Genomic DNA, 12,195 nt, shown 5'->3' with positions numbered 1-12,195 from the left:
AGTCAACGATCGACTCGTATGGGGAGGTGATCGACAGGTTCGGCCTGCGTCTGGCCGCGGAGCCTCCATACTTGCTCACCTGACGGCTCGACACGTTTGTCGATCCGCCCGCGGAGCTCAGCACCTCGATTTGGGCCTTGTCTGGTGAACGGGACAGGCCTGGATTTGTATGCTGGACCGGGAGAGAGATCAGCTGAGGCCCATCGTCGACCTTACGCGGGGTCAGAGCGCACAGAGACCGCGTGCGGTGCGAAGGTCGGGGGCAAAGGGAGGACGAGCTCCATTTCGCCACGCGGCACGTTCGAGTGGGAGTTCGAATCGGTGGACATCCGCCTGTTGCGAGCGACATTCGTGTTTTTGACACTGTCCTCTCGTCCATGAGACATCACCAAGTACTCTGTCTTGTCTTGCATGCATGCTGTCTATCTATCTGTCTTTGTCTGCACGTTGTTTAAGGCATATTTCGGAAGCGACCCCCTCAAAACCTGTAGACCGTGGTTCCCTAGTTAAGAACGGGTTGCGGATTGTTAATAAAAACATTGTCGTGAATTTTGCTTGTGTTGTGATCCCCGATGTTCCCCAATAAATCTGGTTAATTCGTATGAAGTTGCCGCGATGGATTAATTTGTGTCGCGTCGAGGAACGGTCCGTTCGATTGGCATATAAAACCAAAATGGTTACAGACTGGCAGAAAACGTTCGGCATTTGACAAAACCAGTCTGTAACCAGGGGTTCTATTTCTCCAACTGGCAAGGTACAAGGATTACGTTGGTATCGCGATATAAGGCGTGTGACCCGAGGCCTGTGCTGAGCCGGCCGGCGTTATAAACCCCGGAGACAGTGGTGGTGAGGGTGGCGCCAAGGACCGGGTGAGAATCCCGCCACCCGGGATCCGCAACAATATATAAATATACATATATATATATATATATATATATATATATATATATATATATATATATATATATATATATATACACACACGCACACAATACCTATAGAAAGTCTACGCCCCTTTTCAAAATTTAAATCTTTTGTTGCCTTATAGCCTGGAATGAAATTGCAGTAAATTATACTTTTTCCACCTTTATTTGCACATCGTAACCCACAACTTCCAAGTGAAATACAAATTCTACAAATTTCAGAAAATTAATTAAAAATACAAAACTAGAATATCTTGGTTGGATAAGTGTCCACCCCCTTATAATAACAATTGTAAATTATCTCAGGTGTAACCAATCACCTTTGAAATCACACACCAAGTTAATTAGCCTCCATCAGTATTAAATTGTAGTGATCCTGATTATTTCAGAATAAAATCAGCTGTTCCTTTAGGTTTCCTTTGCTCGGTCATGCATTTCACAACAAAGACTCAACAATGAGCACCAAAGAGCTTCCAAAAGACCTCCAGGATAAAGTTGTGGAAAGACACAGATCAGGGGATGGGTATAAAATATTTCAAATGTCTTGAATATCCCTTGGAGCACAGTCCAGACAATCATTAAGAAGTGGAAGGCATACGATACCACCAAGACGCTGCCTAGATCAGGCCATCCCTCCAAACTGGATGACCAAGCAAGGAGGAGACTTATAAGAGAGGCCACCAAGAAGCCAATGGCAACTTTGAAAGAGCTAAAGGCATTTATGGCAAAGATTGGTCACTGTGTGCACGTGACAACAATATCCCAAGCATTCCACAAGTCTGGCCTATACGGTAGGGTGGTAAGAAGGAAGCAATAACTCAAAAAAGCCCACCTTCCATCCATCCAGTGGGACCATACTCTGTGCAGAGCATTGGTGTTGCCTAAGCAGTCTCCTTGATTATTGGACACAATCCTGGATGCGTCGCCACTCCGACACAGGATACCAGCAAGCTGGCACTCATTTTGCCGACCTCGGAAGGATGACAGGCAGAGTCAACCTCACCTGGTATTAATTCAACAACTGAGTGGGATTTGAACTCAGGATCCGAGAATCTCCAGCCCACCACCCTAACCATTAAGCCCACCACCCTAACCATACTCGTACCTGGCACCATAGGATTCCACCTTTGGGATGATGTCTTCTTTAGCATAGTTATCAAATATCTTTGAAGTGCGTGGAGGTAGGGCATTGATAAGTGCTGAGCCATCAATGATGACTGCATCTCCCCTTGGTTCTCTGTCTGGGATGTTCACTTGCACTTCAATAATTTCAGCCAGCTGTGACTTCAAATTTTTTTGAACTTTTATTTTTTTTCAAAATTTGGATTTTGAAATGGCCAATCGGGCAGATTTAATCAGAAAGCCCTGCAGAACAGAAATGCCTAATTTGATGCTTGTATCATAATTTGCACGATTTTTCTACTCTCTACTACACTAAAAATGGATGAACCAAAATACAGAAAAATCCGAGAGCAAAACCTGCTGCCCTCTGCAAGAAAGCTGAAATTGGGATGGAAGTTCACCTTTCAGCATGACAACGACCCAAAGAACACAGCCAAAGCTACACTGGAGTAGCTAAGGAACAAAAAGATAAATATCCTTGAGTTGCCCAGTCAGAGCCCCAATATAAATCCAATTGAAAATCTGTGGCATGACTTGAAGATTAGATTGCTGTCCATCAACGCTCCCCACGCAACTTGACTGAGCTTGGACAGTTTTGTGCAGAAGAATGGGCAAATATTGCCCAATCAAGGTGTGTAAAGTTGGTACAGACCTGTCCCAACAGACTAACAGCTGTAATTGCTGTCAAAGGTGCTTCCACAAAGTATTAACTCAAGGGGGTGGACACTTGGCAATCAAGATATTCTAGTTTTGTATTTTTCATTAATTTTCTGAAATTTGTAGAATGTGTTTTTCACTTGGTAGTTGTGGGTTACGATGTGTAAATAAAGGTGGGGGAAAATAATCTGATTTAATGCAATTTTATTCCAGGCTGTAAGGCAACAAAAGGTGAAAATTTTGAAATGGGGTGTGGACTTTCTAAAGACCAATTACTCCACCATAGTCTGAAGAAGGAAGCCAGACATAAAAACCACGCACACACACGCATATACATACAAACACATACATAAATAAATACCTCACACAAGTCCACACATGTACATACAAACACACATATATAAACACACAAACATGCATATATTATGTTCTGTACTGGTAAGTACTTACAAAAGCTATTTCATTTGAAGTTACAACCTTAACTTATAAGCAATTTACTGATTTCCCAACTGCCCGGATCATCAGCTCGGCACCGTTTTTCATTGAGGTTTTGATCCTTTCATCTCAGAGCCTCTCCAAACGGCGGATCCACAACCCCAGTCGCAGGTCCACATCAGTAAATCACTCAACATCGATGGACCATCCATCCATTCATTGGAACCATACTCTATGCAGAGCGTTGGTGCTGCCTAAGCAGTCTCCTTGGCTATTGGACACAATCCTGGACGGGTCGCCACTCTAATACAGTATACCAGCATGCTGGCACTCATTTTGCCGACCTCAGAAGGATGACAGGCAGAGTCAACCCCACCTGGTAATAATTCAACAGCTGAGTGGGATATGAACTCAGGATCCCAGGATCCCAAGCCCACCACCCTAACCATTAAGCCAACACCAGGCATATCAATGGACCCACAATCTCAAAGTTGTGTGCAGACAATCAGTCAACACAGCAATGCAATATCCTCATTCAAACTTATTTAATTATTACTTTTATTTAAAGTATTACTACATTTCAATAACTTTAATCATACATCACTTTATATGATAATATATTAAGCGATAAACACTTTACCTTGTGGACATGTCCATTACACCGCACCTTCATCTAACCATACACTCAAACTGTCATTCAAATAATCAAACTGTCATTAACAATCGATTTTAACATGCTGCACTACGTATCCGAGCAACCACCAATAAATTATAGCAATGCTTACTTATTATGTATTTTATAAATAATATATTTTTTAATGTATTTTTTTATCTAAATACCTCCATTATTTAATACATCTATAAATATATACACACACACATATGTATGTGTGTGTGTATATATGTATATATATATATATATATATATATATATATATATATATATATATATATATATATATATATATTTCTTTTTTTTTTTTTTAATCAATAATGTTAATTAAAGAATTTACCTCACTAAAATCATTAATTCATTATTATTATTATTATGTCAAATGCAATGCAATAGGAACTTGTTGACATGAAAACCAAACTTAAATAAAAGGTGACGATGGAGTCGAAAGACATTCTCACAAGACCTGATCAAACAATCTAGTCCAGAAATATGAGTTCGTTATATATATATTTTTGGAGATTAGGAAAACTATACATTTTTGGAAACTTCATGGAATAACGAATCAGAAAATGCATGATTCCATTTTCCCAGAAGCCAATATGGTGGCCATCTTGGATTTTTAAAATGGCGACCTTCCAATATTATTTTTTCAATATCTTGACTTCTAGATTACCTCGGATCATGATTCCAGTGGCTAAATCTACATTTTTGGGGGAAATAAATCCAATGGTGATAATTAAAAATCAGTACAGATGATCAATGGCACAGGTTTAGGTCACCATCTTGGATTTTTAATGCGCATAACTGAAGTTTACGCTTATCTCCTTATCCTGGCAACTCGGTGACATAGGAACCTGATCAAAAGTGTACTTAGTGCAAAAAGTCAGTGTACAAGTACATAATCTAGTGCTGGCATTTGTAGGTTTATCTGTGGTGATTGTAATTGCAGTTATTACATCAGTATCTGCAGGTATTAGAGGAACATCAAACTCATTCAGACAAATCCAGGTATGTTGTTATTTCTACGTGGCTGGTGTGTATGCAGCATGTCCAAGCTAATGCTAGTTAGCACATGTTAGCTGTGTTTCCAGGTGTGTCAACTGCAAAGCCCCTCTGACTATTTTTTGTATGTACATTATACCTTACATATTGTATGTGTAGTATTGGGTGTTGTATGTTAATGGGTGGTGTTTACCTTTCTTTTTGCAGACCTGTATTAGAGCGACATGAGCAAGATGTCTCAGCTTCGTCAGCTTGGAGCAGAGAGACAGGGTCAGGAAATAATTAACTGGAAGCTGTGCATACTCTCAGCCTGATGACCAAAGTAAAGGACACTTGGTATTACATCCTAGAATAGATTCCTACCAGAAGATACGAGATACAGTAAAGGAGAGAGCCAGCTTGAAAGATGGAAACTATGTTGAAATGCAAAAGTGGCTCACGGACATAAAAAAAAGAAACACGATGTGAAGAGCATGCATTTTGGCATCACAGCTGTTACTTGGTCGTGACTAACAAGGACCACATTCAGCGAGCCCAAGACCACGATGAACATGCATTGTCCACTGGGTCATACCCTGCCAAAAGACATGGACAGAACAGACAAAGCACTGATATGGATGAACCAAGCCAATCTGGTCAGTCTTCCCCATTCACACGGTCATGTGCAGTGCCGCTGGACAAGGACCTGTGTTTCTTCTGTCAAGAAGACACTGATGAACAGTTGTTCAAAGTCTGCACACAAAATGCTGGAGAAACTCTCAAATCAGCTGTAGATAAGTCCCAAAATCCAGCATTCAAAACGAGACTGAACACATGTATTTCACCAACAGATGCCCAGGCAGTCGATGTTAGATATCACAAATCTTGTTGGACAAAACATGTATTCCATGCCACGCGAGATCAAGGTGACACAAAGAGTTCATCAAAAGTCCATCCGCTACAAAATGCATGTCTGATTGAGCTGATCAACCTTGTTGATGTGCAAACTCAAAACCAAGCCTACCTCTCAATTGATGACATTGAAACCGCACGCACGAGAATGCTTGGACCAGACGGTATGGAAACCATTTCCCGGCATTCACCAGATGGTGGCTGAAGGAAAAGATCCTTACTGAACTGCCTAGTGTGAAGTCTGTCCTGCAGAAGAACAGAAAAAAGCCAGCAGTCTTGTACTCTTGTACTCAGGCTGATCTGACGGAGTATCGGCATCAAAGACGGTTGAATACAGCAAAGAATCCCCCAAGCTTGCAATTGCTTCTGTTGCAGGACACACCGAGAGCAAAAGTCAATTGGACTTTGAAGGCAACAACCATGAAGAAGCAGACACCTTGTTGATCCAACATGCAGTTCTGGCTTCACGTTGCAACCCATCCGATACACAGCTCATGTTCTTCTCCCCAGACACAGATGTACTGGTGCTGGTTGTAGCAAATTATGAAATCCTGCTGAAAAATACTTGTGTTTCAATGGCATCTGGGATTTTGGAAGTGAAACCAATATGGAAAGCTCTGGGTGCAGATCGAGCAAAGGCTTTGCCAGCATTTCATGCATTTACAGGAGCAGACAATACTGTCAGGTCAGGTTCGATCTGTGACCTGCTACAGGTACCATGTAAACCTGTACTAACCTGTTCCATGGTCGGGTTGTCGGCGACTAAACCGTCTCCCCCACCAGGTTTTCTGGTGAGGAGGGTGTTTGGATATGGGCACCCAGCAGGATTAAAAACAAAACCTGTCAAAGGGCGGAGGAGCTCCTTGTGAGCCAACGGCCATCCATATCTAGTGCCCAACTGTGTCTGCGGACGTCCTCCTGCAGTTGGGTCACTTCTTATTAGGAGGTTGGTGGCAGGATTTGCACTCCGGCCACCGTAAAACCCTTCATTCCGCAAAACGCAAAAACGCAAAAAAATCTGAAAACCCACTCCGTGGGAGTACCTCCTGTGCAGCTTCCCTTCGCAGGGCAGCTCACCGGATGACGGGATTGGGGCAAAGCCTTCGGGACCCCCAATCTTTGATGATAGGAGGGAAACCACGGGGTAACATCCCTGGGTCAGATTGCGGGAGAGTGTGTCGGAGTGGTGCTGAGGTGTCGTCCACCAGACGGCGGTCTCCTTGGGTTAACCTGAGGCGGTCCCTTCGGGTGGGTGCCTGGAATGTCCTATCCCTAAGAGAGGATGATCACCTGTCTCTGTTATCATCTGAGCTCAAGTGTTTGGACATCGGGATTGCAGCTCTCTCTGAGGTTCGGAGACCGGATTGCGGCGAGATAATGGTGGGTGGTTACACGTACTATTGGTCTGGTCGCTCTGATGGTTACCATACCCAAGGAGTTGCTGTAGCTGTGTCCAATAAGCTGACCCCAATGATAATTGAGGTAACACCGGTCAACGAGCGTATTATGAGATTAAGGATTCTTCACTCCTTAGGTGTCATTTCCCTGGTCTCTGTTTATGCTCCGACTGAGGCGAGTGATCTCACCGTGAAGGATGCATTCTATGCCACACTCGAGTCTGTGGTTGATCAGTGCCCCAGACGAGATACACTTCTAGTCTTGGGGGATTTCAATGCATCGACTGGAACTGATAGGGACGGTTATGAGGTGTGTGTTGGTCCCCATGGGTCAGGAACTATGAACCAGAATAGCACTAAGTTCCTTGACTTTGCAAGAAGTCATGGACTTAGGGTGGCTGGTTCATGGTTTCAGCGCCCACAAGCTCATCGCTGGACTTGGTATTCCAACGCTGGCGGTGTGGCAAAGGAGATTGACCATGTCCTCATTGACGGTCGTTGGAGGATGATCCAGAACTGCAGGGTCTACCGGAGTGCTCAGTTCCTCAATACTGACCACAGGCTTGTTGTAGCAACTCTAAAGCTGCACCTTAAATCCTGGAGAATGGTACCATCCCAGCCAAGGCTGGATGTTACCAAGCTCAGGGATGAGAGAGTAGCTGAGGAGTTTGCGAACAGGCTGAGTGGACACTTGGGGGGTCTGGGTGCTTTGGGGGGTCCTGAAGAGTTGTGGAACGCCTTCAAGACCACCGTCCTTGATGTTGCCGGTGGATGCCTTGGAGCTCACCGCAGGGCAAAGAAGAATTTTGTATCTCAAGGGACACTGGATACCATTGACCAGAGTCGCAGGGCCAGACTGAATGGCAGAGCTGAGCTGTTCAGGGAGCTGAGGCGTAAAACTGTATGTGCACTGAGGGTGGACAAGGAGGCCTATGTGCGAGGAATCTGTGAGGGGGTAGAGCATCACCTGTGGACAGGTGATTCTCGTCCCGCTTACAGGGGAATTCGCGCATTACGTTCATCCAAGCCCATCCCTCGGAGCACTACAGTTCGAGCAGAGAGTGGTAGGCTCTTGACAGAGGAGTCTGAAGTGAAGGCCCGCTGGGCCGGTTACTTTGAGCGGTTGTACCAGGCTGATCCCCCAACTGTCGAGTTGGACGTCAAGGGTGTTACAATCCCTGTTGCTGACCCTCGAATCAACTGTGGTCCACCTACACTTGTGGAAACACGGGCTGCGGTGAACCAGTTGAAACGGGGCAAAGCTCCAGGGATCTGTGGCATCCATGCCGAACTTCTCAAGGCTGGTGGAAATGCTGCACTCGTGTCGTTGCATGCAGTTTTGTGCTCTGCCTGGAACACAGGCATCATCCCAACTGACTGGAAGAGGGGCCTTGTTGTCCCTCTCTGGAAAGGGAAGGGTGATCGCCAAGACTGCAACAACTACCGAGGGGTGACGCTGCTCTCAGTGCCGGGCAAGGTCTTTGCATGGATAATTCTCGATAGGGTTCGCCACCATCTGCTTGAGCACCAGCGTCCAGAGCAGTCAGGCTTTACACCAAAGAGGTCAACGATTGACCGTATCCTTGCACTTCGTGTCCTCACCGAACGCAGACGAGAGTTTCGGCAGGGGCTGCTTGCAGCCTATGTTGATCTCTGTAAAGCGTTCGATTCAGTGAATCGGGATGTCCTCTGGAGGATTCTTGGTCTTCGTGGGGTGCCACCAAAACTGATCGATCTGATGTCTGAACTCTACTCTGGTACTGAGAGTGCTGTGAAGTGTGGTGGTACCATCTCTGACTTATTTCCAGTTGTTACTGGAGTTCGTCAGGGATGTGTACTTGCCCCCACACTTTTCAGCACTTGTATGGACTGGATTCTAGGGAGGATGTCGGAGAGATCAAGTTGCGGTGCGTCATTTGGGAATGTCAAGATCTCAGACCTTGACTTTGCAGATGATGCAGTCATCTTTGCGGAGACTTTAGACATCCTCTTGGGGGCCCTCGGGGTGCTGAATGAGGAGTCGGAGCCGTTGGGATTACGGGTTTCTTGGGTCAAAACTAAGATCCAGGCTTTCGGTGACATCTTGGATGCTGCTGTCCTGTCTGTGTCTGTTTGTGGTGAGGATGTTGAGGTCGTGGAGAGATTCACTTACCTTGGCAGTGATATTCATGTCTCTGCTGGCTGCGAGTCAGAGGTCAATAGACGTCTGGGTCGGGCCTGGGGAGTCATGGATTCACTGGATCATGGGGTGTGGCGCTGCCGGTACCTGTGCGGGAGGACGAAAGTCCGAGTCTTCAGGTCCTTGGTACTTCCAGTCTTGCTCTATGGGTGCGAGACTTGGACTCTGACCAAGGATCTGAGACGGAGACTTAATTCCTTTGGTACCAGGTCTCTTCGGAGAATCCTTGGCTATCGCTGGTCGGATTTTGTGTCCAACGAGCGGTTGCTGAGAGAGACTCGGATGAGATTTGTTACCTGCATAGTCCGTGAGCGTCAGTTGCGGCTGTATGGACATGTGGCTCGTTTTCCTGACTCTGATCCTGCTCACCAGATTCTCTCAGCGAGGGAGTCTCATGAGTGGAGGAGGCCAGTGGGTCGACCACGTGCCTCATGGTTGCAACAGGTTGACCATCATCTCAAGGAGATGGGGATGGGCCTGGCATCTGCCTGGGGGATGGCCAGACGGAGGCCCCTGGAGTACCGGCGGAAAGTGGACGCAGCGACGTGCTGTTCTGGCACATGCTCCCATACCTGACCTGACCTGACAATACTGGGCAGTTTTCTAGAATAGGCAAAGCTACCTGGCTGAACATCTACCTAAAAGCAGATGATCATGTTGTCAAGGCTCTGCAAATACTGTCTCAAACCAGTGAAGTGACAGAGGATCTGCGATCTACTTTGGCTGAGTTTGTCCGCACTGTATACTTACCTAAGGGGATCCAAATCGACAACATCCCTGAACTGAGATGGTATCTTTTCTGCAAGCACATGGCAGAAAGTGACAAGCTTCCACCCACACTTGGTGCTCTCAAGCAGCATGTCCTCCGAGCCCATATCCAGGCCAGAGTGTGGGGTCAGGCAGACATCACCCAGCAGGAGTTCCTTGACCCACTACAGAATGGCTACTACAAGGACGAGGATGGCCAGCTGAAACCAATGACAACTGAGTCCCTCCCAGTACCAGAGGCAATCATTGAGATGGTCAGATGTCAATGCAAAGCAGACTGTTCTTCACACAGATGTTCGTGCAATTCAGTGGAGCTACCCTGCACGGAGCTATGTCAGTGTAGCACTGACTGCCAGAATGATGAAGACTCTCAGGCTATCACATTTGCTAGTGACAGTGATGATGATAGTGAGGACGATGGAGATGTGGAGACAGACATGACAGTTTGCTTGTGTTTGCTTGTGTGTCAGCTTTGGGTGTCAAATTCCGAATATCTTTTTTCTTTTTCTGTTCTGTTCAGCTATGCATATTAAAATGCAAGATAGACACCCATACATGTGTCATTGACATTTGTAATTATCACCAATGGATTCCTTGCCCCCAAAAAAATGTAGATTTGGCCACTGGAATCTTGTTTCTAGGTCATCTAGGAGACGAGATATTGAGAAACTAGTGTTTGAGGATCGCCAGTTTTAAAAATCCAAGATGGCCACCATAATGACATCTGAGAAAATGGAATCAAACTTTTTTTGATTTGTTCGGCTATAAGGTTTTCAAAAATATATAGTTTTCATAATCTCCCAAAAATTATAACGAAATTACAGAAGGAACTTGACTAATCAGCCAAATATCCTCTGTTTAACATGAGGAAAACAAAACATGTTTAACATATATATTTGGCTGGGGTTACGTCCGAGTTGGACATGGTGACGTGTGGGTTGCGTGATTGCTGGAGTTTCTGTTGGGTGTTGTATATGTGTCGGCGTGGTGTTAGGGATCGAGCATTGTTTTTTGCTCACCTTATCCAGCTGTTTGTACCATCCAGTTTTTGCCATTCGTATCAGAGGTGTGTATTGCATGGGTATGTTAACAGTCTCCCTATTTAGATCACCCTCTCGGCTCGTGACATGCCATGCCTCCAGTATTAATGTGTCATTTATTGGATGTCGTGTCTGGGACACGGGTCCCATGCAAGTCAAATCTGTGCCCAGATTGCAGGCAATGACTCGTTATCGCTGACTGTGTCGTCTTTCCAAGCCTCATTGCTCCATAATTACCTCCACCATGCCACCAAAGGTGGACGGAGGTTATGTTTTCACCCCTGTCTGTCTGTCTGTGAAAAGGATACCTCAAAGAGTTGTTGACAGATTCAGACGAAATTTGGTAATCCTGGTTCCCAACATAGCCAAATAAAGCCTGTGGATCATGTTGAAATTCACCAACAAGCCGATGTGAATTTCTGAGAACCCATATTGCTGAAGTCTTGTTCATGTTTTCATTCATGATCTTTTTCAAAATCCGTTGCATTGACTCTTAGATTATACCATGGAGCATGGACAAAGACAAATTGCCTAATGGTGATGTGCCAGTCTCCCATCATGATGCCATGTAACCACATTCACCATTTCATAAGATAGCACCTCAGTTGGTCATCATAACCTTGCTTCATCTTCTGTGCTCTTCAAGTTATTAATAATAGGTCAAGCTAAAAAAATTCATGCTCTCAAAGGCCTATATCTTGAGAAGAAAAGCTAAATGTGCATCTCTGTTAAAGATAGAGGAGTCTCAAGGTTCAGTCATCAATTATTGCTATGCTATCAAGTTGATGGTTCAGCCTCACAAAAATTGTTTCACGATCGTATTGAGATCAATCCCAGCTCTGTATTAGAATAAAATTTTAAAATCATAAATGTTTATTTTAATGTTATGTTTGCTAAGTTGTTACACAAATGTAAGTGGACATCAAATTAATAAGAGGAAGGGTAATTAAAAGAATGCAAAATACCGTTTTTGTCCTCTTTGGGTTTCGCAAACGGCAGGATTTCTTGATGTCAATTTCTGTGACGTTCACACATCCGGGCTGTGATTCAACACAAGGGAATGCAACCGGAGCAGTCAAGTTCTGAAATCTCCATCTTTATACAT

General features: G+C 44.8%; 1 protein-coding gene across 11 annotated transcripts in view; it reads right to left on the bottom strand.

Moving 5' to 3' along the window:
• LOC147020482 (regulator of G protein signaling 7-like) overlaps positions 1–12,195 on the bottom strand; it is a 151,539-nt gene that overhangs the window by 55,152 nt on the left and 84,192 nt on the right. For all 11 annotated transcript variants that reach the window (XM_085895845.1, XM_085895849.1, XM_085895847.1 and 8 more), the window contains one exon: positions 12,056–12,130. In XM_085895845.1, the coding sequence (XP_085751971.1) occupies positions 12,056–12,130 (75 nt within the window). The remainder of the gene's footprint in view (positions 1–12,055; positions 12,131–12,195) is intronic.

This window comes from Eptatretus burgeri, chromosome 9 (assembly GCF_056783735.1).
Source record: "Eptatretus burgeri isolate ZD-2024b chromosome 9, Ebu_testis_v1, whole genome shotgun sequence".
NCBI lineage: Eukaryota > Metazoa > Chordata > Myxini > Myxiniformes > Myxinidae > Eptatretus > Eptatretus burgeri.
This window is presented reverse-complemented; position numbering and strand designations above follow the sequence as displayed.